At 37.7% G+C, this 26,323-nt stretch overlaps 2 protein-coding genes across 3 annotated transcripts in view; one reads left to right on the top strand and one right to left on the bottom strand.

The window, feature by feature from the left end:
- The window catches only part of BSL1 (BRI1 suppressor 1 (BSU1)-like 1), a 34,353-nt gene extending 15,469 nt beyond the window's left edge, over positions 1 to 18,884 (top strand). Inside the window, exons 8-21 of one of the 2 annotated variants that reach the window (XM_077363033.1) lie at positions 777 to 878; positions 976 to 1,057; positions 1,143 to 1,313; positions 9,836 to 9,974; positions 10,122 to 10,356; positions 11,202 to 11,372; positions 11,459 to 11,697; positions 14,686 to 14,770; positions 14,879 to 14,977; positions 15,049 to 15,248; positions 15,338 to 15,413; positions 17,658 to 17,793; positions 17,877 to 18,016; positions 18,326 to 18,884. In XM_077363033.1, coding sequence (XP_077219148.1) covers positions 777 to 878; positions 976 to 1,057; positions 1,143 to 1,313; positions 9,836 to 9,974; positions 10,122 to 10,356; positions 11,202 to 11,372; positions 11,459 to 11,697; positions 14,686 to 14,770; positions 14,879 to 14,977; positions 15,049 to 15,248; positions 15,338 to 15,413; positions 17,658 to 17,793; positions 17,877 to 18,016; positions 18,326 to 18,409 — 1,959 coding nt within the window. In that variant the 3' untranslated portion in view covers positions 18,410 to 18,884. Of the gene's footprint in view, positions 1 to 776; positions 879 to 975; positions 1,058 to 1,142; positions 1,314 to 9,835; positions 10,029 to 10,121; positions 10,357 to 11,201; positions 11,373 to 11,458; positions 11,698 to 14,685; positions 14,771 to 14,878; positions 14,978 to 15,048; positions 15,249 to 15,337; positions 15,414 to 17,657; positions 17,794 to 17,876; positions 18,017 to 18,325 lie in introns of both variants that reach the window. The other variant, XM_077363032.1, reaches the window with a different exon arrangement.
- Positions 18,885 to 19,662: 778 nt separating this feature from the next.
- On the bottom strand, positions 19,663 to 26,013 carry LOC143853114 (uncharacterized). The gene is made up of 8 exons (XM_077362836.1): positions 25,557 to 26,013; positions 25,199 to 25,293; positions 25,004 to 25,107; positions 24,602 to 24,702; positions 24,382 to 24,485; positions 23,677 to 24,114; positions 23,465 to 23,596; positions 19,663 to 20,175 (listed from the first exon to the last, which is right to left on the bottom strand). Exons 1-8 carry the CDS (start codon positions 25,815 to 25,817, stop codon positions 20,016 to 20,018), a joined length of 1,395 nt encoding a protein of 464 aa, XP_077218951.1. The 5' UTR covers positions 25,818 to 26,013; the 3' UTR covers positions 19,663 to 20,015.
- Between the last annotated feature and the right edge of the window lie 310 nt (positions 26,014 to 26,323).

Below are 26,323 nucleotides of genomic sequence, written 5' to 3'. Positions count from 1 at the left end.
TACATAGATGGGGTGTGTACCAAAAATCAGCTCCATAGGATCATCCTAACCCATCCATTTGTGGTGGTCAAAATGGACAGACATTGTTTGTCCACAAATCTGCCCATTTTTCCCCTCCACAAATGAGGGGTTAGGATGATCCTATCGAGCTGATTTTTGGTACACACCCTATCTATGATAGGGCCTTGCAAATGAATGGTTTGGATCATCAAAGAAAATGTGGGACCCATGTGATTGGGAGCTTAAGCGCACCATAAGTTTGGTGAGCTTAAGCTCACCAACACTTTCCTCTATATATATATATATGGTCTATGAATCATCTCATAAAAGACTCATAAAATAATATGGATTTTTTTTTATAATTAGATGAATCCGGTTTATAGGAAAAATGAAAATAATGAAGAGCCTCGACATAGATAGCCTTGCATAGTTGTGGCCTTTATAATTGATTCTTCGGTATTTGGGGATCAAGATACACACGCACATATTCACGAATACAACTTTTGCATTGTAAGGATTTGAAGTGTTTTACACTCCTACACGGGTATGACACCCATTTGAAGTGTTCACATCAGAAAATTCCTTCTTTAAATTAAACTTGTATAATTTGGTTCACTTTTGATCATCTTCCACAACTATAAAAGTTGCGTTCTTTGTTTTAATTTTTGTTATAACAAGAGGTATTTTCCTTCAGGTCAATGATTTTATATACCTTTTATTTATTGATTTCCATGGTTGGTTGTTGTAGACTATTAATTATATGTATTCATTTACAGCCTATGGCAGATGCTTATGGGCTTCTTATGCATAGGGATGGTCGGTGGGAGTGGACTCTTGCTCCTGGGGTATCTCCTTCTCCCAGGTATCAACATGCTGCGGTGAGTGATATGATAGACCATGTCGTAATGAATTCATATGGATATTCACTTAATTTTCTCCTCCAACGTAGCTTGTATTCTCTTTGCAAGTTAACAGGTCTTTGTTGGTGCTCGGTTGCATGTTACCGGGGGTGCTGTTAAGGGAGGTCGGGCAATTGATGGTGAAGCCACTGTGGCAGGTAACTTGCGGCATTTCTTGTATTGATTTGCCAGGTATTATTAAATATTATTTTCATTATTTTCCATGCTATTTCTTTTTGGAAGTACTGGACACTGCTGCCGGAGTATGGTTAGATAGGAATGGGATTGTTACTTCCTCTCGCACAAACAAGTCTGCTGTGGAGCATGACACTTCCTGTGAGCTTATGCGTCGCTGTCGCCATGCATCGGCTTCTGTTGGAGTTCGAATATATGTTTACGGTGGTCTCAGAGGAGGTAACTTAGAAATCTCAATTTAGAATTTCTGTGGTGTTATTAATCAAGCACCCTGTATATTGACTATTGGTTCTTAGTTGTACAACAATGGAGTCCATCTTGCAATAGAAGAAAAGTTGTGTGTGCAATGGTTCCATATGATTTTCTGTTGTGGACATACTATTCTAGAAAACTATCTAGTTGTATGATTTTCTGTTGCAGACATACTATTCAAGAAAACTAGCTGGTTCTCTGCGCCTTGACACTCCAATACTTATTCTGTTTGGAGGGTTGTGATCATATTAGCCAGTTTTTTTATAAATATTTCATTCAGTTTTACAAAAATATATAAATATATCATACTCTTTAACAGTCTTTATCTTCCACTGACAAGATTAGAAAGCTTGAATCTGTCTAAATTGGTCATTCGATTGTAATGAGTGAGTATCTCTGCATCCTACTTGTTAGAATGGAAGTAATTATGTGCCCACTTCAGGGTATTTCGGTCTTTCTCCTCGTACAACTCTTCTATATAGCATGTTTATAAGAGTTCAGACTTAGACTCTCACTTTTCCCCAACGTCGTCTCTCTCTCTCTCTCTCTCTCTCTCTCTCTCCATTGTTAACACTACTAATATCATATAAAAGGTCAAATCCACATAACATGGTACCTCTTTGTCAGTCAATGTGGGTAATTTTCAACATGCATTTGTTTGAGCAAGTTAAACAAGTTTACTGATTTATGCACCACACCTCCTTTCCGCTAGATCATACTTATGCTCCTTCAAAGCACCTGGAAGCCATATGAATTAAAATTTATGAACCAAACTGCTTCTTAGGTACCAATGCGATATTTTGGTTGGGTGGAACATATATTACTGGTTTGGGTGGAAGCTATATTACTGGTTTATTTTGCATATTCTCATCTAGAGTGGCAGATTGGTGATCCCTTATCAGTCTAAAGTAGGAGGTTAGTTTAGTTTGTCACTTTTAAATTTTATTATGACATCTATGTTCTATCTATTTTAAAATAAATACTCCTCTTAGGGCAGCCCAGACACAATTTTTTCTTCAAACTATTGGAAGTTATGTGCTATTGTTGGTCTCGAAATTTTACAAAGAGGGCATAATAGTAAAATCCCTTATTAAAATAAGAAGAGAGAGAAAATGAGTGGTTACGCATCATGTTATGCGTTAAAGTAAAAAGGATAAATATAAAAGTTAAAATAAAAAGGAGCCCACGACTGAAGGAAAAGAAATCCCTAAGTTTCAGGGAGCAAAATAACTCTCGCAAAAGGAAGAGATGAGTGATCAACTTTCCAAAAAGGAGGGAGTTACGTAACTCCCACAAAGGAGGAAGTGGAGATCGTGAAGTTGAGAGATAAGGGGTGAGGTGGCGGTTGCCTAACCCCTTCAAGAGAAGTCTATAAATAGAGGGAAGATCCTTCAAAGGATCGGATCTTCTGAGGAGAAAAAGCTACACGAAAGGAGAAATAGAAGGGGAAAAAAAGAGAGAAAGGTGAGAAAATATTTGGGGCTAACAATTTTCTTCTTTTTTTCCTTCTTCTTTCCTTCTTTTGCAGATTTTCTTCAAGAAAGAGACCTTTCTCTCTTTAGGGGGGGTTAGTTGGGCGTAACTTGGGAGAACTCTGTTGGACTTCCGAAGTACCCGGTTAGTCACGCAAGATTTGTCGCCACCACTCTCAAATCTTCAGTTAGTTGGAGGGGTGAGGATTTTAGTAGAATAACCCCCCAAAATCCCGACTCTTTATAAAATCACCCATCCCGAAATCCTCTCAAAAAGGATGGAACTTATAAAAGACTCGAGATCATGCGTTGCTTTTCTATTCTCCCCTAATTTCTCCTCTCGCTCTTGGCCTCATCTCCCTCCTTGGCAGAATCGCTGACGAGCAGCCGGAGAGATGAGCTCTCTCTCTGGCTTGAGTTCTGCATCGGTGCTCTAGAACATAAACACAAGTTCCTCTTCTCTCCCTCTTTCTCCATCTCACCATGGCCCATCTCGAGGAAATTCTGTGTCCATGCAGCAGATGTCGAGAAATAATACTCTTTTTATGGTCTCCAACCAGCCTCTTAAACCTGCCATGAGAAGAATCTATCAAGAAACTATAACAAAATGAAGGAAAATTAGAGATATGCATGTTCAAATCTTCTGCAACATGAATCATATAGGGGGTTTCTGGCTTCTGCAATCGATAATTTCTCACTTCATTTTCTGAAAAGATCGAACAGAGAAAACCTGATGAAAGAAACCCTAATTAGAGTATATGTGCATATCCAGACAAAGAAAAGGCGATGAAAGAAACCCTAATTTATTTAATAGTTTCAAATGGAAAATTGATAATTACTCATTTTATTCTTATTTTTTACCTTTTTATATATTTTTAAAATATTTTTCTCATTTTTATATATAAATCTGAAAAAATCTTACAATTTATGATTTGATATGATTCGAACCCTGTTGCGATTTACGATTTGATTCCGATTTTCTGAACCTTTCTATTAGTTGTAATACTGATGGGTTGTAGCTTGCTATTAGCTTCTGATGGCCATTATTTAGTTTGCAATATGTATAACAAACAAAAAGAACAGATCGGAGTGAAATAATTTTCGTGCCTCAAATCACCTTGACTATGTTTTAAAAACTTTCTACCAATACCATGCAGGCTCTGTTGCTGCTTGGATTTCTGGATGGTCCAAGTGCATTTAGGAAAACATGGTGCAATTGGAACAAGCACATAAGTGTCCATAAGCAAAATTATCTCTCCAGTTAGTCAAAACATGCATACTTGTGCATAAATAGCCACAAGCAAAATTATCTCTCCAGTTACATTGTACACAGTGATATAGAGTCATGTACGAATTACAGCCAAGTGTCTAGACTGTAGACTCGGTTTTTTTCTTTATTCTCCTTGGGGTGGGTGGTTTAGACCTATGAAGCACGGGTACTTTAAAAAAGCCCTCGTACCCGTGTTGGGTGCGTATCCGGTACGGGTATGCTCGGGTACGTTCCGGGTACGTACCGGGTACGCACCCAACTGTGGGTTTAAAAAAAAATTCAATTTTGGGACTTGGGTGCGTGTCGGGTGCGTTTGGGGTGCGCACCCCGACGCACCCGACTCGTTTCACTTGTTTTTTTTTTTTTACTTAAGTTACGGGGGGCTGTGTGGGGTAAAAGTGGGGCGTTAAATGAGACATACAATGTAATGGGTGGGTTGTGTGGAGTAAAGGTGGGGGGATGTTTAAAAAACACTTAAAAGAAAGAATTAGGGGTTCTATTTCTCACCCTAAAGCAAATCTCTCTCTCTCGAGCCCGACTCCCTCTCTCTCTCCCTCTCCCTCTCCCTCTCCCGACGGAAAATCTCTCTCCGGCTCTCCCTCCCTCTCTCACAAAGGTATTTATCTCTCTCTCTCTCTCTCTACAACTCTCTCTCTCTCTCTACTGCTCTCTCTTTCTCCCATTTTCTTTTTCTTTTTCCCCGAGATTATGCCAACTGATTGTGTTCCCCAAACCTATTTTGTCCAATAATAGGTTTAGGGCTGACAATCGGTTGTCATAGTTCATAATCTCCAAACTTAGGCCCTGTTCGTTTGAGATTTTGGCAACTGATTATCAGCCTCAAACCTGTTTAGGGCTGACAATCAGTTGTCATAATCTACAGGGCCTTAAACCCTAGATCTTTACTGTTGTACATGGGATTTGCTAGGCAATTTTGGGATTTGCTAGTCCCATAATAAGTTATACTGCTGTATATGGGATTTGCTAGGCAATTTTGCAAAAAACCATTTCGCGGCTCATTTTCTCAGGAGAGAACATACACCTCAGATAAATTAAATGAATAGGAAAAAATATGCTACTAGTTGGTTGTTCTCTTGTAAAAAAGTGAGCTACAAAATGGCTTTATGTAATTTTGTTCCCTTGTTAGGTACTTGTTTGTTTGTATTTTCATTGTTTGAGATTGTGGGCTACCAATTGAGAGCCCAAAACTGATTATTTGATTGCTCTCCCATTGTTTTTTTAATTTTTTGTAATTTTTATAAATATATAATAAAATATTAAAATATATTATTATATTCGGCGTACCCGAACGTACCCGCACCCGGGTTTTTTGGAAAATCGCGTACCCGTGTCGTGTCTTACCCGTACCCGTACCCGTGCTTCTTAGGTTTAGACTCGCTATTGGAAACTAATATGTGAAATATGTAAGGAATGATAACTGAAGGGAACCCGAGAAGTGGTGTTGTAAAAACACATTAATACATGGAATATATGTTGTAACATGTTTTGGCAGATACCTGTTTAGTAGTATTCCAGACTTGAAAAATCACCAAGCATGGATACCCTTCCTTATTTGTAAGCCCCCAATCTGCTTCGTCAGTCTGATGCACAAACACATGTTGAGGACATTGTACTTTCACTTTTATTCAATGATATATCACAAGAATGCTTTAGAAAAATTTAACTTAGTTGATGCGGATACTGTACAATCAACTAGTTGGCATATGAAATTCTAATACGATTCTGACTTTCGTACCGGTCCAATAGTTGTAGAATCATGTGGAGGTGGGATTGGCTTCGTAGTTTAAGGGGCGGCCAGTGCACGAGGCTCCTGCCATTGCGGGGTCTGAGATTGGCTTCGTAGTTTGTATGCTAGAAATAATTTAGGTGATTTTTTTGGCTGGTTTTGAAGTACACTTGAAACTCTAGTTGTAAATTCCACTCTGGAATTCCATTTTGTCCAGAACAGGCAGAATTTCTCATAGCAGTAAGGAATCTGGGCCGAATCCTAAACTGCCACAACCGAGCTTTGTTCCAGTCTTTACTAGGTCAATACAGTCTGTCCCACATAGTTTTTATTTTTATTTTATTTATTTGTCATTTTGAACATTTTGTTTTACCAGAGTTAGGTTCCTGCATGGATCATTTGGTTACAAAGCTATACCCAATCGATTTTTTATGTGTGTGTATGTGAGGATTTTGAAGTAGGGGGAGGGGGCGTTAAGCCTAGCAAAGGCATAGTTGCAACAATGGGAAGCGATTGTGAGAAGTGATGCGGGAAATGGAAGCGGGAAGCGAGGGATCTCAAAAAGAAAAATGCGGGAAACCTCTAGAGTGGAGGAAACGTAATCGGAAGTCAACACGATGCAATGTAATGTAGGTTTGAGTTACGAGTAGTAAAGAGGACTTCACGGCTAATTAAAATTACAAGTTTTAAGGATTTATTGTTTTACATGTTATATTCAGTTAGAATTAATGTTAAGCTTTTGGAAAAAGATTCGTAAGTTTCGTTTAAAACTTAAGATTAGTGCTTGAATTTTTAAGTACAATCCTTTTTTTTTAAAATTTATTCCTACCTAGGTAGGAAGCATAGAGGAAGCATGCTTCCGCTAAATTTGGGGAGTTGCAAGAGTTTAGTCTCCGAAGCGAGCTTCCGATTAAACTAGGGTATTCCGATAACTTGAGCAAAACTCTCTTTTATGTGAATTATGTGGATTTTGCTTAAGGATCTATTGTTGCTAAATGGTTGATAACTTTATACTGATGGTCGCTGTAGTAAAAATGCATGTGTGTGTGCATGCGCGTGCAGGTGCATGCACTTTAGGTTTATTATCTCAATGATCTGAACTGTGATGTAGAGCATAACTATGCAGAGAAAAAATATTATATATCCATACAACATTTGTTCATTTCTGAGCGTAGTTGTCAGCAAGGTTTTAAATGTTGGTTTCAGTTTCAGTGGGAAATTTAGGTGGAAATCTTTTAAAATTATGAAAACATATGGAACCATATGCAAATGATAGGATTTAAAAAAAAATTAAGATGAAACTTCAGGGAATGCTAGAATCCGCACCATAGTTTTAATACTCCCCCGCATCATTGTAGGCTCCGCTGAGTCGACTCCCTTTTACCTTGGTCGCGTTCCGCATTTTGCCGTCGCATTCCGCAATTTTCCCTACAGAGTCAATAAAAACTCCTTTGACTGTCCCAAATTATGCCCACGTCAACCGAGTACTCAGCCACGTCAACCGAATACTCAACCGCATCATGCCAAGTCGAGTAGAATTTTCTACCGCTGCGGTTTTACCCGCATCAGCATTTGAAACATTGATAAGCACAAATACATACTTAGAAGCCATCCTATGACCAATATAGTCATTCATAATGGTTTAAAAACATCGAATACCTAGTGACATGCATTGTTTTGAAAATCTTATGATTTACGATTTGATTTTACTATTTAAATGAAATCTTACGCCTAATGATTTGAATCCCCTGATTGAATCTTAATTTGTATGAATCTTTCGATTTTCTATTGAATTTTCCGATTCTATCATAAATCGTACAATTCATGCGATTCATTCAAATTAAGTTTTGTATAAAAGAAAATGAGACTTTCTTTCGAAAGATCTCATTTCCTTTTTACATTACAAGAAGCCTTCAAAATCCCTCTTATTAGAAGGAAGAAGATGGAGGAGTGGGAATTCGAACGAATCGAACCAATCAAGCACAAGAGGGCATTACTTACATCGAGGAGGGAGACGACTATAATGAGGATAACACCGACGACTAGTCTTTTATGATTGATATTTGTCATTTGATGTTTGAGACTTTTAGAATTGATATGATCTTGTGCCTTTTTTTAAAGATTATTATCCAATATGCATGGTTTTGGATGAGAAATAGATGATTAGTATGTGTCAAAGTTTGTTAGCAAACAATTCGTATTATGACATTGAATGGCTAATAATGGTAGTTTCTATTTGAATTAATGAATTTGGATGAAAATGAATAATTGGCTATTTTTTATTCTTTAATTTGTTTATAATTTTTTATTGTGTATATATATATAGAGAAAACGGTTCCTACACATATGTGTAGAGAGTTCTCTACACACTAGCTTAAAATACAGTGGGGGCCCACATTGTTTGGGTGATCCAAGCCATCCATTTGAAAGGCCCTCACATAGATAGGGTGTCTACAAAAAATCAGATTCATAGGATCATCCCAACCCTACGATTTGTGGAGGTAAAATGGATGTCTTTAAACCATCACAAATTAGTTCATTTTTTGCCTCCAAAGTTCGAATGGTTACGATGATCCTATGGATCTGATTTTTTGTGGACACCCTATCTATGAGAGGGCCTTAAAAATGAATGGTTTGGATCACCCAAATAATGTGGCCCCCACTGTATTTTAAGCTAGTGTGTAGATAACTTATCTACACATGTGTGTAGGAACCGTTTTCTCATATATATATATATATATATATATATATATATATATATATATATATATATATATATATATATATATATATATATATATATTTCTGAATATATATATTTCTGAATAAATCTTACGATTTACAATCCGATAGGATTCAACCCCTATTACGATTTTCGATTCAATTCCGATTTTCAAAACATTGGTGACATGCATGTCTTATAATTCATTACATACTACATTTTACTTGTAATTCATATAAATATTTGTACATAATTCGTACACTATTTTTTCACATGCAATTCATATAAATATAATTATGTAACACATACTGCTATAGTATAGTACACTCTTGGTTTTGGTATGCATTTCGGTTTCGGTATGCATTTCAGTGGGGATGGAAGCAGAAACATTTTGGTCATTTTATGTCGATTTTTGTGGAAATTTAAAGCCATAGAACAGAATGTTTGGGTATTTTGCCTATTATAGTGCCCCATTTATGCTCGGAAAGAACATCACAAGATTTTAAGGTTTTTAAAAAATTAGAAGAAAGACATCAGAAAAACAGCAGAGAAACTTACAAACGCATGATTTTAAACAGGTTAAAAAAATAGCAGACATAAAAAAAATTAGAAGAAGACATCATACAATAGCACGCATGATTTTAAAAAGGTTGAAAAAATAGAAGAAAAGCAGCAGAAAAAATACAAACGCACATAGACATGTGTGTGCTTGCCTGTCTCTCTGTGTGTGCTCTTCTCTGTGTGCATGTGCCGTGCATGCTGCTGTGGGTTTCTCAGCTGTTCTTTTAATGTTTTTCTTCTCTCTCTTTGTGTGTGGGTTTCTCTTCTAATTTTGTTAGGACTTTTAAAAATCTTGTCATGTTTGTTCTTTCTGAACAGAAAGGGAACACCATATGGGCCAAACACCTAAAATTTCCGTTCCAGAAAAGAAATGCAATGCCCATGAGAACGAACCTTCTGTTGATCTGCTGTATAGCTTAAAGCACCTTTGTACTGGGACATCTTGTCCCCTCTCTCCTTTTTAATAATATTTCTATTAACTTTCAAAAAAAAAAAAAATCACAAATTCTTGGAAATAAACGGATGTTATGTGGATATGCAATATTTTTTTTTTCTGTGTAGTTATAATCAACTTCGCAGTTCAAATCATGGGATAAAAACAGTACCGTTTTCTGCTTTAATTCTCGTGTCACTTCAATTTGGTTATTTGGTCGTATATTTCTTCTTTGCTATTTTCCTTGAGTTTCCACCTGATGTTGCTATGCTTATTATTTGCAGATATGCTTCTTGATGATCTTCTCATAGCAGAAAATTCACCTTTCCAGTCCGACATTAATTCACCTGTCCTCAGTTCTGAGAGAACTCCAACGATGAAAACTTCTAAGTTTAATCAGTGTAATGTGAATTCCGAGCCTCCGTATGTGCTACCTTCCGATGGCAAACTAGAAACCATCTCTTCTGCTTCTTTTAGGTCTTCTATCTATAGTTCACTCTTTGTTAATTAGTTATTTTAGATTTATTTTAATTTAGAATTCAGTTAGCTGATAATTTTCATCATTATCAGCATGGATGAGAAATCTATTGAGAAACTGGTTGAACATTCAGCTGCTGAAGCTGAGGCAGTTAGTGCTGTTTGGCAAGCTGCAAAGGCAGCATCTGCGGGGCCCACAGTAGATGGGCTTTCAGATGAGAAGACAGATGTAGATCAAGTAAATGGCAAGGCGCACGTCTCAGAAACCACTTTGGATGGCAGTGATACTGATACCCTGGAACCGGATGTTCGCCTTCATCCTAGGGCTGTATGTTTTATTTACCATTATTTATCTGTGGCTTACATCCTTTGATTTAGTCGACACTTTGAATTTATTGCTGACACCCGTGTCGTGCTGTGTCCGACACGATACGCCTGTCCACACGTTTCGACACTCCTTTGGACACTTTTAAATGTACTGCTAGAAAAAAGTGTTAGGACTTAATGTGGGCACGTGACACATTTTTGTACCGTGTCAAGTGTGACATTATGTTTTATTATTGAATATTGTGTTTACCTCTTTTACTATTAACTCTTCTTTTAGCTGTTCTTTAACTAATATTTGCTGTTATATCCCCTCCCCTAAACCTATAACTCTATACAAACTCTTATTCCAATCCTATATTCATTTTATCATATTGGTCTCCTTTTCTCATTGTATATTGGAGACGGAAGAGAACTAGATTAAATTGATGAATTTATCATTATTTGATCATCTCATGTTTCTTTTAGATTATAGTTAATTAATTCTACCATTCAAAAAAAAGTTAATTAATTCTATTATTTACTAGATTATTAAACGAATACCATATTTATATTATTATAAATTATGATAGTGATTAGTAATTTTATATGTATGTACGTGTCACTATTTCTAGATTTTCAGATGTTGCCAGGTCAGACAACCCGTATTTGTGTTGAAACTCCACACATGAATCCATATCCACAAATCATGATTATATATGCTTTCTATTTTAGCCGTGCCCCTGTTTCTAACTTTTGGGGGTTTCCATGTCTGTGTCGACATGCGATACTCATGTCTGTGTCCCCAAATCATAGATTCCATCACTTCTCATGTTTTTTTCCAAATCTGCAATTATTCTAATGCTACAGGTAGTGGTTGCCAAGGAGACCGTCGGCAGCTTTGGTGGGCTAGTAAGGCAACTTTCATTGGATCAGTTTGAAAATGAAAGCAGACGAATGAATCCTTTGAATCCTGATCAGGCATACCTTACAAAAAAGACAATCAGTAGACAGAGGTCCCCTCAGGGCTTGCACAAGAAGGCAAGCTTGCTCAAAAAAATGTCTATTTTTATGGGTTTTGCTAAATAACTGGTAGTTTGTTTATTCTCCTTCATTTTTTGGTGCAGATTATTTCTTTATTGCTCAGACCTCGGAACTGGAATGCTCCTACTAATAGGAATTTTTTCCTAGACTCGTATGAAGTTGGTGAACTTTGTTATGCTGCGGAGCAGATATTCATGCACGAACCCACAGTTTTGCAGTTGAAGGCCCCAATTAAAGTATTTGGTGATCTTCATGGGCAGTTTGGTGACCTTATGCGCCTATTTGATGAATATGGGTATCCCTCTACTGCTGGAGACATAACGTAAGTTTCAAATTTCTTGTCGAACTCCGCTTATGGTTAGCAGATGGATTATGGAATAAACAATGATGAGGTAGTGAAATAGCTGTTGCTTTCTTTCAAAGTGTAACTTTGGAAGTAATTAATGTTGTTTGGTGAATTTTTTATTTTATTTACAGTTACTCTGATAAGTAAACATAAAATAAAGAAAGAGGAGATGGTAAAATGGCTTCTGCTTGCTTTTAAAGTGCATCTTTGGAAGTAATTAATCCTGTTAGGTGAAAATTCTACCTCTGACAATCTTTCTACCTCTGATGATCAGTCTAACCGTGATCTAACAACGACACCCATGATCGCTCGACCGACGCCTCAACGATCACTCGAACCAAAGATCTGATACTACTTGTTGAGAATCTGCTGGGTAAAATCCGATCTGATCGTGTACAAGAAAATGGAATAATAAAAATAAGCACAAACCAACCATTCACAAAAAAAAGAAAAAATAAAATAAACACAAACCACAAGATGAACACCGAGATTTTTTGTGGTTCGGCCAAGATGCCTACGTCAACAGGTGAGAACACGATCTTCCACTATGAGAAAACAAAATATAAGGATTATAATGTTTTAATCTGCAAACCCACAAACCATAATCAAGACCGTACGCAAGAAAAACCCAAGATAAAAACACAAGAAGAAACCAGAGATGGAAACACTCCCCCCCCCCCCCCCCCCTTCTCCCTCTCTCTCTCTCTTTGTGTCACCTCATGCCACACCAAGAGAAAAGAGAGACTATGGCTTTTATATCTAGGTTATCTAAAAAACCTAAAGAGACCCTTTCCATTTTGGTTTCCCACTTACCGTGGGAAAGACATGTTTCCAACAACTCTCAAGCTCGATTTTGACATGAGTTCTTGTAGCCTGGTTTCTCTTGAAACGAGCAAAGTTTCTTTGTGAGGGTTTATACGTGACTGATCTGGGATAAAAATTCTAACAACGATTGTGCTCGTTTTTTTGTTTTGTTTTGTTTTTTTTGGTTTTGTTTTGTGTGTGTAGTGATTATGAAGGAAACTTATAGTGGAAGGTGATTCCTCAAGCCCATCACTTGTTCGATATTGTAATTGTATCCCGCCCTATTGGAGGATAGCTTACATACTAGATGGAATCTTAGATTTGATAAGAGATGAGGAAGACTTCATTTGTATCTTGTGGGACATGGGAGGCAAATATGGTCTCTGTTTCATTAGAAGAGAGGGTGGATATAGAATCGAGTCTTGGACAATCTATCCCTGTAGGATTTTTTCTCTTTTATTTTAATAAAGTTTTCATTACTTATATGTGCAAGCATTGTTTGCTTGAAACATGCAAGTAGACCCTTTTTGTTTAATTCACCTCTTTTAGTTAACTCGATTTAAAAATTAGATAGATTTCACCCGGTTTTAAAATTTTCTCAAAAACTAGATAGATTTACAAGAAGTCTCATTAAGTTAGATATCGTAGATTAAAATGGGATAAAGTTTTCATTGGTTGAAGATTAAGAAAAAAATTAACCGTTGAGCTATATGAAGCAAGGATGGTTGTAACGAAAATAATAGACCCACCTATTTAGACTTGGGACTGTGGGAGAATAGGCCATTCGATAGGACCAGGGGGTTGGTCCAATCAACCTGTTGAATTTGAAACAAGCTATAGCGCTTACTCTAGGTAATTATATTAATGCACATAATTGGTTGAAGATCATAAAATGGTTCAAATAAGAACTACCTTTCAAAAAAAAAAAAAAACGGTTCAAATAAGAACTCTTTTTTTTTAGTTTTCTGGTGTCTTCTATCTTACCATTACTACTTGCACTGAATTAGCCGATACTTGTTCTTCAATTCCCAGCGTTCTGATAGAGAAGTTTACGACCTTTGAGCCTTCTTCCTCCTATTAGCATTTTGTTCTAATAGGATTTGGTCCATGGCAAAAAATTCCCCATTGGTGCCTCCTGTAGCAGTCTGGATTGTGTCTTGGTCAGACTGGCTGTGCAGACATTATCAATGTTAAGAAACTTGCTAAGCGACTTTAAACATCATTAACTTGGTTTCACTTGTCACCAAATACAGACCACAATGGGAAAGCCATGGGAAGTGGGAGTCTAGGAATGACTCTCCTTGATGCACTTTGTAGGCTAAACTAATATAATAGAATGATTATAATTTATAAATATATGGACGTGGGCCCCGACTTTGGGCATTAGAGGCATCTGCCAGGAGACCAAGTCCACTGTAGACAACCTGCCAGCCTAGGGATTTAATCCAATAATAGCTCGGTTATGGAATTGTTTACCCTGAAATTAATAGCTCGTTTTATGGCCTTTTAAATCATATTTTATTTAATCTCAGGCATCAGAACGAACATCCTTGAGCTCAAGTGGGAGTGGTAACTTGCAGTAAGAACTAGCCTATTGCAGTGCTTGTAGGACATTAGGATTTGCGAGATTCTGAAGCAGGAGCAGCCCTAACTATAATATTAGTGCAATTGTATGTCCAGCCATCTGCAAAAGTCCGGTTGAGCAAAATGTGAAAGAGAAGGATATACACTCTTTAGGCTACTCCGAGAATGCATCTTATTCCTTGTTTTTATGAAGCCTTTAACCTTTTTTTGTTTTAAGAAAGAGTGATTTTTTCAGGATCACATGATATAAAGGACAAATATGATTTTCCTTGATATCTCAAATGAGGAAAACAGTAGATCTGCCCTCATGAAAACTGCAATGTCATGCAATTCATTTTAAAATTCACTTAAAAATCATTAGGATTGCATTCAATCTCGCGATCTTATTTTCTGATATAGACCAAGTATCATGCACTTCTGTATAGTTGATTGTATTGTTTGTATGAACTGATTTTATAGGGTTTTGTTACCATGTAATTGATTGAAGGAGTTCTATCTTTCATGCTCTGAATTTATTTTAATTTCAGGAATCTGGTATTTATATTTTGTTTCTGACTTGCGGAATTATTGTTTCAGATACATAGACTATTTGTTTTTGGGGGATTATGTTGATCGAGGGCAACACAGCTTGGAAACAATAACTTTGCTTCTGGCACTTAAGGCAAGATTTTGTTTCAAGCTATCTAACTCAGATATAATCTCATTTCCAACTTTTGTAGTACATCTTTGTCTTCTACCTTTGACAATTTGCTCTAATCACTTCATACAGATCGAGTATCCTGAGCATGTCCATTTGATCCGGGGAAACCATGAGGCAGCTGACATAAATGCTCTTTTTGGTTTCCGTCTTGAATGCATCGAGAGAATGGTATGACGGAATATGCATGTCTTTCTACATTCTATTTGTAGTACTGAATACTAATCATGAAGTATTTGTAGGGGGAGAACGATGGGATATGGGCATGGACTCGATTCAATCAGCTTTTTAACTGCCTCCCACTTGCTGCCCTTATCGAGAAGAAAATTATTTGCATGCATGGTGGCATTGGGAGGTCCATAAACTCTGTAGAACAAATAGAGAAACTTGAAAGGCCCATTACGATGGATGCTGGATCCATCATTTTAATGGACCTTCTATGGTATGTTTATACTCATTTATACCATGTCTTGGCACTCATAGATTTTCCATTTAGGCTGTCTTACAAGATTTTATTTATATATTCTACAGGTCAGACCCCACAGAGAATGATAGTATAGAGGGCTTGAGACCAAATGCTAGGGGCCCTGGACTGGTTACTTTTGGGGTATGCCTTTTACACACATCTCTAAACAGCAATTTAGCCTAGGTTTTCACTCCTATTCATTTATTTTGCTATTTATACAACAATGAATTACTTCTGATTGTGTTCACCAATATCAATTCTAACGCACACTGTTCTTTCTTGATGCTTGTTGGACTTTGTATGCTGCAGCGTTAATGTATAGGCTGAGAGTTACGATCACCATGTATAATACTTTGGGCATACATTACACTAGTCTCATAGAGGGCGAGCCTTGACACAACGTAAGGTTGCTCCATTGTGACCTGGTGGTCACGGGGTCGAGTTACGGAAACAGCCTCTCTGCATAGCAGGGTAAGACTGTGTACATCTAGCCCTCCCCAGACCCCACAATGGCGGGAACCTCGTGCACTGGGCCGCCTCTTTATTACACTAGTCTCATGTAACTACTATTTTCTAACAATTTTTACATCTCTGTGATATTTTCTTTTTGAAAGATGGGTTCATACCATTCAGAAAAAAAAGATGGGTTCCTTCATGAACCACACCTTCTCACCTTCTCACATATGATATGAGTAACGGCAGGGATGGTTTGGAAGATTTTTTTTTTATACTTTTTCTCTCTGGATTTAATATACTAAATCACTTTTGAAGTTGGCACCGGTTTAACTTACAAGTGATCATTAATCAAAAGTTCTCTCCTTGCAAGTTACGAATCGAGGATGTTCATGCCGTGTGCTGAACTAGTCAAAGTAGTAGGTTTCTTGGATGTGGCAATTCATTTTTGTGAAAATTCCCCACATCCAGTCATATAGATGACTGTCCTATCTCCCATAACCATATGAAGCAAGCTAACCTATTGATTAGTGACCAAACATAAAGGTGAGTTTAGGATCAGTCTAAAGGTTGTTAACTCTAATTTTACGATGTTTGGTTTGATCTTCTCTGTTCCGCCAACTTCTGTTTTGGTAGCCGCCTATTGGCACCTCCCAATAATGTGGAGTCCGTAGGAGATCCTTCCCAGCCAACCAAGACATAAGTAAACTTCAAGTCGAGCATAGATGTTGACCTAACATTTTGGGTTATACCTTTTCAACCCTTAAATCTTACTTGATCTATCGCTCACACTTTGCCTGAAACACGTGTCCCATCAATTACACAGATGCAGTTCTACATGATAAAGTAGCAGATGTTACCAATTATTACATTTTCGGACGATCATTACCAGCAAGCATACTAAAACTAAAAAAGAAATTTTATTTTTACCTTGAAAAATGGAATGAACAATTTATTGTTTTCTATTGGAATTGGTACTTCTGCTTTAGTTGGTTGCACCACAAGGAACTTGTGCAGTTCCAGGACTCCTTGTAGGAACTTTTGCCTGAAACACGTGTCCCATCAATTGCACAACAATCGTTGATTGTTCGATGAACTCTTCCATTACCTCTGATGTAAAGGAAATCCCCAAAACAATTTGTAATGTTATGTTTGATGGTGTGCCAGAAAATTACCATCTTGGCTTCTCTTGACATCTCTGTCATGTCTTGAAGTCTCCATATTGCCTAAGCAGAGAAAATAGTCTCTTGATAGACTCTAACTCGTTTGGATTAGGGTTATACAGCCAGCTTCTCTAATGCTAATGACTATCCAAAAGCACTCCACTTTCTTCACTATGCTCTCTCTGTTATCTACTATGACGTTGAAGTTGGGCTTTTCTTGCTTTAAGAAGTTTGGCAATTTGTGGGTTTAAATCGGGGGCCTCGACCTCATTTTTCTACAAAAAGCAACATAAAGAAAAAAAATCAGCAAGCATTGGTTAGATAAAATAAGAGAGTGCATATATCATTGGTATTATTCGTTCCTTTAATTAATATTTTTTTTATATATCTCAAAAGGTAAGATGTTTTAATATGTACCGAACCTGATCGAAGGACCAATACTTGACCCAATGAACCTAAAAGCTTGTACCCAAATGAAACCATCCCTTTTAATAATACAATCTGTCGCATTCTCAAGAAAATCTGGAAGTAGAGGGAATGATAAAGGTCCTGAAAGTTGAAATACAAACATCTTAGTTCAGAAGTAGATATAGTTCCAAGAGAATGCAATTTGGTTGACAGCAGTAGTTTTCATAATATTAGCAACATAATCTAGTGTTTTTCTTTTTATACTTCTTTCAAGGAATCCTTTTTGCATACACATCACGCAAAAAATCTTTTCTTTTATAATGCTCTTTGGGAAATTGACAATGCATTTTGCGACTTGCAGCCTGACAGAGTCACCGACTTTTGTAAGAGAAACAAATTGCAGCTCATTATAAGAGCCCACGAATGCGTGATGGATGGTTTTGAACGTTTTGCTCAGGGGCAGTTGATAACTCTATTTTCAGCAACCAACTACTGTGGTAATTAAAGAAAGTTGCTTGAATTTCTATTTTTTCTGTTAGTTTTTTACTGCATTTGGATGCTAAGTTGGAAATTATATCAGGGACGGCAAACAATGCTGGTGCAATACTGGTGGTTGGTAGGGGTCTGGTCGTGGTTCCTAAATTGATTCACCCACTTCCACCTCCACTTCAGTCGCCTGAGTCATCTCCAGAGCGTGTTTTAGAAGGCACATGGATGCAGGTAATTTACATTGGGTGCTTGGTGTATTTCTTTATCTGGCGGAGGGATTCTAAACTCACAGGTGCCCTTGCAAATTTGAGCTGAAAGGGCGCTCCCATTGGGAGAAAATCACCGAAGTGCATTTATTACTCCTCGACTTTTACCTGCTATTAATGCACTTCGGTGATTTTTACCCAATGGGAGGGCTCTTTCAGCTCAAATTTGCAAGGGCACCTGTGAGTTTAGAATCCCTCGATCTGGCGAGGAAGCTGTCAAATTATTCAGGCCAATTCTTATACCGTTTGTGCTATCCATTATGGGTTCCTGCAGGAACTTAACATTCAAAGACCACCAACCCCAACTAGAGGTCGGCCACAGCCTGCTTACGATCGCAGCTCGCTCGCTTATATATGATCGTGTTCTCCTGCGCTTGTGTTTGGCGTATTCTCACTTTTATTTGCACAATGACCCCGCCTTTACTGATTGTGAAAGCATATTTATACATCTGGGTGGTATAACATATGCCTAGTTCCATGGCGAAGCAGAAAAGCAGATTCCTTAGGGCATCATGTTAAGGTCGCACCTCCAGTTCCAATATTGCATAACCCGGAAAATAAGGCAGATCAAATGTAGAATGATTGGATGAAACGAGGAAGAGATAGTAACTGTTTTTGCTATGGGTGATATCATCCAGTTTTAGTTTAATATTTTGTAAAATGCAGAACTGATGGACTATCTGTGAGTGTATCCTTTGGTGTTGTACATTGCATACGTGAACAAAGCGGGCCTTGTTTAGATGTCCCACTTTTCTCACAATATTGCTTGAACACGATCTTGTAAAAGTTGCCTACAAGTGTGCTTATGATAATATACATCAAATTCTTCCTCATATTTTACCTATTATTAAATATTATTATTTTTTATTTTGCAAGAACCAATTGCTTCTTGGTATGGTCTGAACCAAGTTAAAAATCAAGTTCTAATTATCATTTTAAATAAGCATATGGTTTTAAATAGGCATATGGCATTTATGGCCTGATTTTCCATTAACTACAGTTTTGCTCCTAAACCTAGAAAAATCTTAGTTATCAGAAACTTCTTAGGTGGACTGGAAGGCCGCCTCCTCAAAATCTTACTTCGCAGGGGATGTTCTTCCTTCCTAAATTTAGGGAAAGTTCATTTAGCACTCACTTTATACGTGTTTCCTCTTAATTAAGAGTGTATGATTCTTATGTAGCTGATTATTATTTTTTATTATTAGAGTGTGTTTTCTTCCTTCAATAATTCCCAAGTAAAGAATGTATTTAAAAGATAAGAGTATTTAAAACTGGAAAATGATATGGTAATCGAGAGTAAGATAGATGGGATTAGACCAAGAATGAGAATATCCCAAGTGTGAAAAAAATAAAATAATAACTCAAACGAACTGTATAGAGCTATTTACAGTTCATTAACTCAAACGAACTGTAACTCTACTCTTTTTATACAATTCATGTTTGTTTCCAATATTTCCAATACCTTTCCTCTTTTATTTTCTGTAGAGCTATTTGCTCTCTGTATCTTTTTAAAATTTCTCGCTTCCCGCATCACTTCTCGCACTTGCTTCCCACTCGGCAACTTGGAGAAACACACTGCATGGTGCCTCCAGTTGAATCCAATGCTAAAACTGAACGATAATGTGCACTGAAGCACCAATGCATTGCATTAAAGGGGATCTCTCCCTGATATTTTTTAGCAGGAAAAGCTTTCCGCAGAGTATAGGCCTGCGTTTGAAATTCAAAAGGATATATATTTCTATACATTGTCTGATAACGCACCAAATCTGATGTACAAAAACTAACTTCTAACATATTTTTGAAGGTTACCAGCAGGGCAACTTGTAGCAGCAAAACAATTGCATATACATGCAGGCCCCAAGGGAAGAAAAAAAAGTGCAGCTTAGCAGTATGGTAGCATCTCTACTCTCTTCTCTATAATCTTGTGTTGTGTATATGTAAAACTTGATTGAAAATATGTGGAACTAGGAGGGGCTTTGGTTGGGTAGTGTTGGTGCAATCTTCCTGAATGCGTGCTTTCTGCATCGCTCGAAGATGCTGTCGTAAATCAAATCGAACTGCACTCCTGCTCTCTCACGATTCACTATGAAGAGAATGTGGTCGGCTTCCACGATCTTGTAGTACCTGCAACCGATGGCGCCGTACAGTTAGAATCATGATCATATTGATTTATTAGTTAATTGAGGATCAATCAGTATTACCCATGTAAATTGGACACCTCAAAATGGGTGTAATAACCATTTGACAGTGATGGAATAACCTCTGCTTGCTACCCTAAACCACAGATTATGGGCCTCTTTGGATACCTCTAAGGCCCTCTTTGTTTGGATTTTGATAATCGATTGTGAGTCCAAACAGATTATTGGACTCAAAATTAAGGCATAACCCATTTTGAGTCCAAAACTGATTATTGGACTCACATTCATGCTTAGTCCGTCGTGTTTGTTTTGAATTTTGAGAACCGACTGAGTCCAAAGCTGATTATTGGACTCAACTAAACGTAATTTTGAGTCCAATAATCAGCTTTGGGCTCAGTCGGTTATCAAAACCAAAAAAACACTGCTTAAGCATAAATTTGAGTCCACTAATCAGCTTTGGACTCAGCCTGTTCACAAAATCCAAAACAAACAAGGCCTAAATTATGTGTATACAAATGGTTTTGAAGGTCAATATGATTTATGTACATATAACGTCCATATTTGCAAGGATCGATTTTGGGTGCATCAAGAAAAGGCCCTACTACTATAGTGGAATAAAATAATGTTCAACTAACTGGCAGGAGAGGTTGCTGACATTCTGATTTGTCCCAAACGAAGCAGTTGGGGGTTTATGAGTTATGCCAATTTTTATGCATGAAAATGATGTTTATAATGATAACAACGATGATGCCAGTTTGCCAAGTGCATGTTTCGTAGAAACTTCGAATCCAGAAGGTGATGGTGGGCATCTTGCTAGCATTTCTAATAAAAGATTGAGTTACTATAGTGAAATTACTTTTTCCCATTGTGCCCCCAAGAAACTTGGATTACTCCACCAAACGAGTGTTAAAATTAAATTTTGATGGTAGTAGTAACGTTTCTTTGAAGCACCGGCTGGATAAGGTGCAAGATCGAAATGAAGAGAGCATTAAACCATGTAGAATGGGAATTTTTGGATCACTTCAAAGAAAACTGGAATTTGGAAGTCAATGGAGGAGCTGTATTTCTTCAGAATTGTCAATAATTCTCAATGGAGCGCGGGTTGCATTCTTGAAAAGCTCAAAAGGTCTTCGCCAATGGGACTTATTATCATCTTATCTATTAATCATGGTGACTGACGCTCTTAGCCGCATGTTGAAAAGAACAGAAGAGTTAGGCTTTGTGTTTGGCTTCAGAGCTTAGCGGGAATTTATCCTTCAAAGAAAAAGCTTAGAAGGAATTTCCCTACAGTCTCTCATCAACAATTTGCGGATGAGGTCCTAATATTTTTTAACAAGGAAACAGAGGAATTAAGACATCTAATAAGAATTTTTCGATGGTGCAAAGTGGTTTCAGATCTAAAAAAAATTGGCAAAAAATTGATATCAAGAGTTAATGTCCTGAAAGAAGAGATCCTGACTATGCAAACATAGTGGGATAAATGGGATAAATATGGTAAGGAGGGGATGAGGAGAGTAGGGACCTACCTATAGGGAAAGGTTTGAGACTATGGTGGTTCATTTGTATGCAGGACTCTTGTTTGTCTAGAATTAGATTAATGGTGGGAAGGAGGGAGGGTACTAGGTTATGGTTAGGTGAGTCTTCGTTGTGCCATACTTTTCTGACCTCCACATCCTAGCAATCAATGGAAGGGTGATAGTTTGCCACTACTTAGAGAGAATTAGGGATGGGGCTTTATCTTGGGACATTAGGCTTAGGAGAAACCTTAGAAAAATGAAATTGATGACCTCTCCAATCTTCAAGGAGAAACTTAGCAACCTTTACGTTCCTTGTTGTGTATTGGATAACAGAGTTTAAACACCGGATGTGCAAGATACCTTTGTCGTGAGCTTTTTTTTCATGATGTTCTTAATGGATAAGGTAGATCATCCATTGCAGAAATTTGAAAGGAAACCTTTGTACCTCCTCGAGTACTGACTTTCATATGGACGATGGTAAGGAAAAAGATAAACATTTGTGATAGGCTAAAGGGTAGAGGCAATAGACTTGCAAATAGATATTCTTCCTTGCTTTGAGATTAAGTGGATGTTTCGTGGTCCTAAAAATGTAGTTCTTAATTGGGGAAGAAATCCTTTTCTTTTCGTGGATCTAGGAATACACTTTGGAAGTCCGTGCCTTGTGCTATTATTTGGATTATATGGAAGGAAATGAACAATCAGATTTTTTACGAGAAAGGCAGACCTCGGGAGCACGTCTATTTGGATCTAAAGATGGACCTACTTGTTTGGGAAAAAGCTAGTGAGAGAATCTGTGATTCTATAGAAATTATGACATTAGAGGAAAATAATTTAGGACAAAGGTATCAATAACAAGGTGAAGCTTACATGGGAGCTGGGAGCCCCAGCAATTACATAGATAAACCTGAACTTTGATTGAAGTGTGGTGGGCAAACCTGGGGTGGAAGGTATTGGGGGTATTTTTCGAGACTCAAATGGGAGAATCATTAAGGCATATTCGGGTCGAGCAGGTGTCTGCGACTTCAATGAAGCAGAAGCAAGGCCAAAGTTATGTGGGAGGAAAATCCTCTCGTGTTGGAGGACAATTGATATTAAAAGGTAATTCCTCAAATGCACATGGACAAAAGTATTGACAGCTAGACCATAGAAGTTAGCGGAGGTTAATTTGGTGATTTCAAGATATATGTAAGCAACTTCCACGACAAATTGGGCACGGCATTGATCAGAAAATGATTTAGCGGATGAACTAATGAAACCATGAATAACCGGGAAGGGATTATCATAGGTGAAACTGTCCCCCTAGTGGACTAATGTCCTGTTATTTTTGGCGCAGCACGGAATTGGTTGGTTAATAGGGCACTGATCTAGGAACAGCAGGTACTAAGATCAAATCAGCACAGGCTAGCTGTAAGTGATAATCCCTTGTATTGTACATTATTTATGGGGACTGCTCGTTCTTGTAATGATTTTTTAATTCAATATAGTAATTTTAAGCAAACTTTCTACAGTTGGCGGTGCTGGAGTATGTTCAGTGGGAATTCTCTATTTTTCAGATCCATCTTGAAGGGAATTCCAGAGCAGGTAAATTAGCTAATTTTTTGGTTGGTTGTACTAATCTAAAATATGGGATGAGATGCAGAGATGCCGGCCGGGTCTTTCTTGTTAGTTTTGTAGCTAGTTGGATTGTGTGTTCTATTCCATTTAATATATTCACTAGTTTGAGAAAAAAAAATGTTGATAGTGAGGAAGATATCGTACCAGATGCCCGGTTGCAGAGGTTGGCATTCTGAATCGTCTATGACAAAGTGGCTGGGGTGTGCAACAGGGAAGCGAGGGTGGGTCATCGATACTGTGTTGAGCGCTCCATCGTTGCTTTCCCAATCCTCATCCCTGCTCATTTTTTAAGGCGGGTTATAAAAATAGACTACATTTCTCAGCCATTAGTGCAGAAAAAAGAGAAACCAACCGACCTGTATCCTTTAAATGGAGGTGATACATCGGGAGGATGGCGCCATTGGCTCATCTGCAAGACTCTAATGAAAAGCAATGGATGGATTCCAAGTATGGTATCAGGGACTGTGACCCCCATTATCTTTCGAGTCCGCTTAGTGGCATAACTGAAGTAGAATGTATTGGGGAAAGTGCTAAGCTTGGAATTGAGTTGCAGTGAGCCTTGAAGTGTAAGGTCTGGTAGGATCCAATCTCCTGAAGCGAATGGTCCTGTGTTCCCTAGAAGGCAATCGACAAGACCCCAAATGCCTGCCTTCCTCCATGACATGTTGAAGTGATCAAACCCAAAATTGTAGTACTTTTTCAACAATGCAATGTCGAGCCAATCGTACACTATAACACCTAGGCGACAGAGCTGAAGCAGGCATATAGGTTTCATCGATCTACCATCTTCTGGCCTGCAACAAATTCGATTTGTTCGAAACTTTCTGTAAATAGAAAATCCAAAAAAGAAAAGAAAAAGGGGGAGTGATATTTACGCCCCTTTTGAATTCCAGGGACACCCAGCGTCAGTGTATCAATGACTAAAAGGGGGCTAATGTACTTGATGTAAGAAAAATCCAGTGGCTTTGATTGAAAAGTACACTGGCAAAGGGTGTCCCTGGTGATTAAAAGGGGCGTAAATATCATTTCCCAAAAAAAAAGAGCAATTTACAAACACTCACTGCATCCCATCAAAGTAGGTTCTCGTTGTTCCGTTTAGAGCACCGGATAAGGACGTAAGACTCAATATCCAATTCTCAGAAGTGTTGGCGTAGCCTTCAAAGGCCTGAAATTAAAATTAGATTTTCAGATCAGTTTAAACTTTAAAGATTAAGACCCATCACCTACATTCATAGTGTTTCGCCTCAGAGATGCTTATATAGAGCGGTGACAATAGGCTACCTTATCTGCTAGCATCTGCTGCAACACGCGAACTACCTGAGCTCCGGCCGAGTGACCAACAAAGTGAATTGGATGGTTTTCATCCCACTCAGGATAATGCCCTGAATTCCAAGGAAACCAACTAATCACTTCAAAATCTACTAAATCTTAATCTAAAATTCACATGTTTCTCATAAAAGTTCTTTACTTTGTTTTCTTATTGTGATTTTTGCAAAATAAAATGAAACAAGAATGCAAACCATAATAATCACCTGTGAATCTACTAAATCTTAAATCTAAAATTCACATATTTCTCATAAAAGTTCTTTTGTTTTCAAATTCTGATTTTGCAAAAGAAATTGAAACAAGAAAGGAAAACATAGATGCAGCTGAACCATTTTGACTAGGCATTTATCTCCCTACCTTGATCATAAATCCTTCCAAACCGCGAATGCCCACAAGTATTGCTATGCTCTTCACCGTAATCGACTTTCCCACTTTTCAGATAATAGAACAATTCGCGTGCCCTGAAACCTGCAACCTATTAAGATTTGCAGCAAATAGAGAAGAAAACAGAAAACCCCAAATGGAAATTTCAGATTTTTTTCAAGCACCCACCTATCATATATGCTTGTTAATGAACCTAAATCGGGTACGAGTACGCGTTCATCCTTCTTCTCTGCACCTGCAAAATACGACATTCCTCCTAGCCTCTGCAAGTGAATAAATAAAACCCATAAGAACAAAAAGAGGGAGGATTTGAATTCATCAAATGAGTCTGTATCGCATAAAAAATCCAAGAGAAGCATAAAAGCCCAAAAGAACAGAAGAGGAGAATTTGAATTCATCAAATGATTATGTATCACATCTAAATACCAAAGAGAAGCATAAAAGCCCATAAGAACAAAAAAAGGGAGAAGAATTTGAATGCATAAAAATGATTATATATCACATATAAAATCCAAAAAAGACATACCCCCTGTCCAAATCCAAAAATACCATGAACAAGCACAATAGGAGGCAAACCATCTGAATTCACATTAACCCCTATGCGTCCTTTCTCTTCTTTCACCACCACATTGGTTTTTTTCATGGGTCTAATACAATCATTGAGGCCTTGTGAGATGTCGGAGGCCACTGCAGAGCTAAATATGTAAAGCCCATATAACATATGAACCAAAGAGCTCACAAAAAGCTCAGATAATGAAAGCATTCCAATCCATAACCTTGTCATCATTCAATCACCACAGTATGATCTGAAATCTTTCAATATAATCAATATAGACCCTTATTCTCTTTCACTTTCCTCCTCTCTCTTCCCCTCTGCAGCATGTGATGAAGGAAAAAAGAAAGGAGGAATTTCTGCAACACAACACAAACCCCCACAAAGTCTTAACCCTCCCAAAAAAAGAAAAAAAAACACACATCTATTGTCTGATAGATGAAACGTTTATTCCATTTCCTTTGACAGGCCCCCACATTTTTCTCATTCCTGTCCTCAAAACCAATCAGTGGCTCCCATTCATTTCACACTTGCCACGTGTTCTAACAAGAGCCGCTCCTAGAAGGTTGTACAAAACTGGTAAGTGCCTTGTTTTGATGGGTTCTCTTATCTACCCATCTACCCAAAATCCAAAAAAACAAACCGTTTTTCTCTAGGTTTGGTGGGAGACTAAAGATGGTCTTATTCTGGATTACCAAATTATTTGGGCTTCTCATTGATTATATTTTGTACTCATACAC

The sequence above is a fragment of the Tasmannia lanceolata genome, unplaced genomic scaffold (genome assembly GCF_043159265.1).
Source record: "Tasmannia lanceolata isolate RefF3 unplaced genomic scaffold, GAP_Taslan_0.1 ptg000019l, whole genome shotgun sequence".
In the NCBI taxonomy this organism is placed as follows: Eukaryota; Viridiplantae; Streptophyta; class Magnoliopsida; order Canellales; family Winteraceae; genus Tasmannia; species Tasmannia lanceolata.
This window is presented reverse-complemented; position numbering and strand designations above follow the sequence as displayed.

Coding starts and splice junctions, on each gene's coding strand:
- LOC143853114 (XM_077362836.1), bottom strand. CDS start 25,817: ATGATGACAAGGTTATGGATTGGAATGCTTTCATTATCTGAGCTTTTT. Junction 24,486..24,601: donor AGCAGATGCTAGCAGATAAG/GTAGCCTATTGT, acceptor TTTTAATTTCAG/GCCTTTGAAGGCTACGCCAA. Junction 24,115..24,381: donor ACCTACTTTGATGGGATGCA/GTGAGTGTTTGT, acceptor AATTTGTTGCAG/GCCAGAAGATGGTAGATCGA.